At 49.5% G+C, this 4,102-nt stretch overlaps 1 protein-coding gene across 1 annotated transcript; it reads right to left on the bottom strand.

The window, feature by feature from the left end:
* Positions 1-2,988: 2,988 nt before the first annotated feature.
* On the bottom strand, positions 2,989-3,443 carry PtA15_1A191 (uncharacterized protein; the record flags this gene model as incomplete). Its single annotated transcript, XM_053165192.1, has 2 exons — positions 2,989-3,405; positions 3,441-3,443. 2 exons carry the CDS (start codon positions 3,441-3,443, stop codon positions 2,989-2,991), a joined length of 420 nt encoding a protein of 139 aa, XP_053016408.1.
* Between the last annotated feature and the right edge of the window lie 659 nt (positions 3,444-4,102).

Here is a 4,102-nt window from a genome sequence, read left to right as displayed (position 1 = left end):
GGAGCCGCAGGCACCCGCTCAAACAACTTGGATTCCGCATCCATTTCATCCGTATCTGACCCTGATTTTGGGGCTGGAGCCTTACGCATCGGTCGCCGCACCGCTGCAGGGGGAACAATAGGAGCCTTAAAAGGCTTAGGGGCCTCGTGCTTCTTCTTCGCGGGATCTGCTTGATATGTCCCAGAAAACGACTGAGATGAGATTGAGGGGGGCTGCCAGGGGTCTAGAGATCCACATGCAGCTCGAAACTCCTGGTCCGGAACGCTAGCCGTTGCTGCCTTCGGATTGTACAAAGCCACTACATGGCGGATAGGTCGCGACGAGTCAATGGGTATAAGCGCACCATTAGGGAGGAAGAAACTGCCCCCCCTTTGCTCCACCAACTTCTCTTCCTTGTCCTTTTGCAGCTTGACGCATCGCTCAAGCCCATGGCCCTCTCTGTGGCAATAATAACAAACAATAGGGCCTCGAGGCGTAGCGGGTCGCGCCTGAGCCGCAAACTTCTGTTCCAGACGCTGCTTGAACGACTGCAGCATACGTTTGAGATCGTCCATCGTAGCTGGAGCTCTCGCTTGGGTCGGCACCTCCTTCGGGCGGCGGTCGGCCTCGTACCATGAACATAGTCACGTTGACTGAAAATTATCTTACAAATCATGTTGGGTTTCAAGTTAACCCCAAACTTACAGTCACGAAAGATGAAACATCCCCCAGAAACATCGTAATTGTCTGATGGCAATGCAAGCCTGCCGGTCCGTTTGACTGTGGGTATGGAAATGAGAAAAGCAAAAGGAAGCTGACAGTCATCCCCTTCATCTTTGTGAGCGTGATTAAAAAACCCGTTTGAAGTGAAAGAGAGATTGGAAGAGAAGTTGAATGGTGAGCTATTGTCGTCCACGTAGTTTTCCGTATCCAAGGAGGGGATATTGAATTTCTTCATGTAATCTTGATTGTTTTGAAGAGCCACATTGCCGAACTGATGGAACATCTTCCACAAGACTTGATTGGCTCGACAAAAATCCTTAATGTGTTGTTGATATTCTTTGGGGAACCAGCGGATGTTGGCTTTTCTGGTGTATTGTCCAAGAATTTCAAATCTTTTCATTGACTTTCTCCACCCAATCACCCACATTGTTCCTGCGCAAGATTGACCTTTTGACAAAAAAATAGCAGGAATATGTTAGAAACTTACTGCCAAATGACTAAATGCAAAGAGAAGTTTGAATTATTTTACCCTTGGATGCCACTGGCGAAACAAACTTTTTAGCCTGATGCAGAAAGAAACACAGGAACTTATAATTGTCAAGTTCATCCTTGTCCACTTTGGTTATGTCTGTGAAGTGCATTGCTGCAATCAGCTTGCCGTTGGCTTGATCAAAAACTTGAACATGGCCATGGTTGTAGAGTTTGAAGTTGGTTTTGAAATGGGATTCAACTGAAGCAATTTCAGCAGGAGTAGGGGCTCAGGGGATGATGGGAATGCTAGCCGGTTTTTTTTAGATTTGAGTTTTTGCGGTTCTTCTGCTTTCTGTACTTCTTCCAAACACGCTTTCTTTTGGCAAGTGCGTCTTCCACTTCTTGAGTGATGGCGGGGAAGAGATCAACTGTTTCAACATCCGCGTAGATGATCAGAGGTTTGTGCAGGACATAATTCTTGCAAAGCATTGACTCGGTCAGCCTCCCTGTCTAATTGTTTTCTGTGATGGGAATTGGCATTGGATCTTCTTCTTTGATGGAGTCTTTGGGCACTACACAAAGCAATGACCATAGATATGAGGTAAAGATCAATTACACCATGTAGAGTCACATGGCCGTCGCAAGAGGCCAAATGTCCCAAAGAAGAAGAAAATCCAAAACCAATTCAACATTATAGAAAGAGGGAGAAAAAGCAGAAATAACTGAGTCAGTATTGAAAATGAGATACACATGTGAAATATACAAATGTGGAGTTGCACTTTTTATGTTTTTTGATTTGAAAAAATAGGTTTTTCACACCAGGAAAAAAAAGTAGTCACTTGATGGCAAGTGACATGACACAGCTTTGGTTTCGTCTCCAACACTGCTCCAATGCTGCTCCTCTCCACCAGCAAATCTAGGGCTCACACGACAGGTGTCAGGATCAAAGCAATCCATTTGACAAAACCAGATGATGCTCAGCTTTGGCCCTGGCCCAGATGATGCTCAGCTTTGGCCCTGGCCCAGCTGATGCTCAGCTTTGGCCCTGGCCCAGCTGATGCTCAGCTTTTATCCTGGCTCAGCTGATGCTCAGCTTTTGCCCTGGCCCAGCTGATGCTCAGCTTGGCACCGGCTACCTGATTATAATCTTTTTCCCTGGCACAGCTGATGCTCAGCCTTGTCCATGGCTCAGCTGATGCTCAGCTTTGGCCCTAGCCTAGCTGATTTTCAGCTCTGGTCCTGTCCAAGCTGATTCCCATCTTTTTCCCTGGCCTGGCTCAGCTGATACTCAGCAAGCTGAGCATCAGCTGGCCAGCTAGCCCAGGACTGGGCCAAAGCTGAGCATCAGCTGGGACAGGACTAGGAGATGGCTGAGCAAGGACTGGTACAAAGCTGAGCATCAGATGCGCCAGGACTAGCACAAAGCTGAGAATCACCTGAGCAAGGAATGGTCAAACGGCTTTATTCCAATTCTGAGAGTGAGCTGCGTGAAAAAGCTGAGTATGAGCTGGGCAGAAAAGCTGAGTATGAGCTGGGTGCCAAAGCTGAGTATCAGCTGGACATAAAGATGGCCCTGTGGGACCCGGGTACCGGTTGGCACCCGGGTACCAGGTTGAAATTTGGCTGAAATCACGTACCAAGTACCACACCCGGCACCTCTGAGCTGCACCGCAGCAAACAAGCATATCGCTAACCTGTCGATGTCACCAGGCTTGTCATGGAGGCTTGGCCTGCTCCCGACTAGTAGGGTTTGCCGAAGGCGTCCTCCGGATCAGACTCCACCTCGATCACATCGGGCCAGTTGACTTGGGCTTGCTAATGGGAGGCATTCGTGCTCCGTCTCGGCTTCGTGTCATTCTCTTGAGAAGGACTCTTGCCGTTTCTTCGGGGCGCGGTATCTGCCCACGAACCAGCCTCAGCTGCAATCTCAGCAGGTCTGGAAGATCGCCCGGGAGCCAGAATGTGTGTATTTGGTCGACATACCAGATGCAGCCGGATCATCGCCGCTGGCGTGCCAGGAGCTCGCATGCGACTTTTGGCAGGGCCATCACCGGCTGGAGCCGGACTATCACCCACGTCGGCAACTGGCTCTTCATCGGCTCGATCAGCATCGCTAGGCGGAGTGGCACGATTACCGGCATTGGGAGGAGGAATGCTATCGAGCTCTTCCAAGGGCGGCGTCGTCGATTCGTCGAACAAGAAATCCCTGAAATCCTTGCTCGTATTCCCCTTCTCGCCGTCCCCGCCATCAGTGCTGCCGTCCTGGCCATCGTCCGAGCCCGCGATGCTAGCCAATCTCCTGGGTTCGGTGGCAGAAGCAGGATACTCTGGGGGTGTGGTGTAATGGGCGACAAGGGGGAGACCTGATGCAGCACGGAGGCTGTGATGAGTGAGACAAACACGCTGAGGACACGGAAGCGGTGGAGGCACACCTAAGACCGAGTGAGATGAGTGTGAAGTGAGTTGAATGTGATTGAAAACAATGAAGAAGATGAATAAGAACAACAGAGAATACACGCGGTTGAAATACTACATCTACGATTAGGGTTTGCAATCTCATCAACTAGGTTCAAGCCCAGTCGGTCCAAGCCCGCAGCACGGCGCATGAGAGTATGCCCGGCCTATGCCTCAATACCCCCCCTCTCTCATTGCCGTTGTATTTTGAGATTGGTAATGACTTGCTGATGTTTTAGTCGTCCGAGTGCCTTTGTGCACATGTCCGCCTTTTGGTGGTGAGTTGAAACATAGTTGATATGTATCAAGCCGATATCGTGGACTTCACGAAGCCAATGATAGATGATATCAATGTGCTTCGATCGCTGTTGAAAGATTGGATTGGTGGCCAAAGCAATTGCGCTTTGGTTGTCGACGAATATTTCAAATTTGCTGGTATACTTGACGGATAAGCTAGAGAATAGGTATTTCAGCC

Source organism: Puccinia triticina, chromosome 1A (genome assembly GCF_026914185.1).
Source record: "Puccinia triticina chromosome 1A, complete sequence".
Taxonomy (NCBI): domain Eukaryota; kingdom Fungi; phylum Basidiomycota; class Pucciniomycetes; order Pucciniales; family Pucciniaceae; genus Puccinia; species Puccinia triticina.
This window is presented reverse-complemented; position numbering and strand designations above follow the sequence as displayed.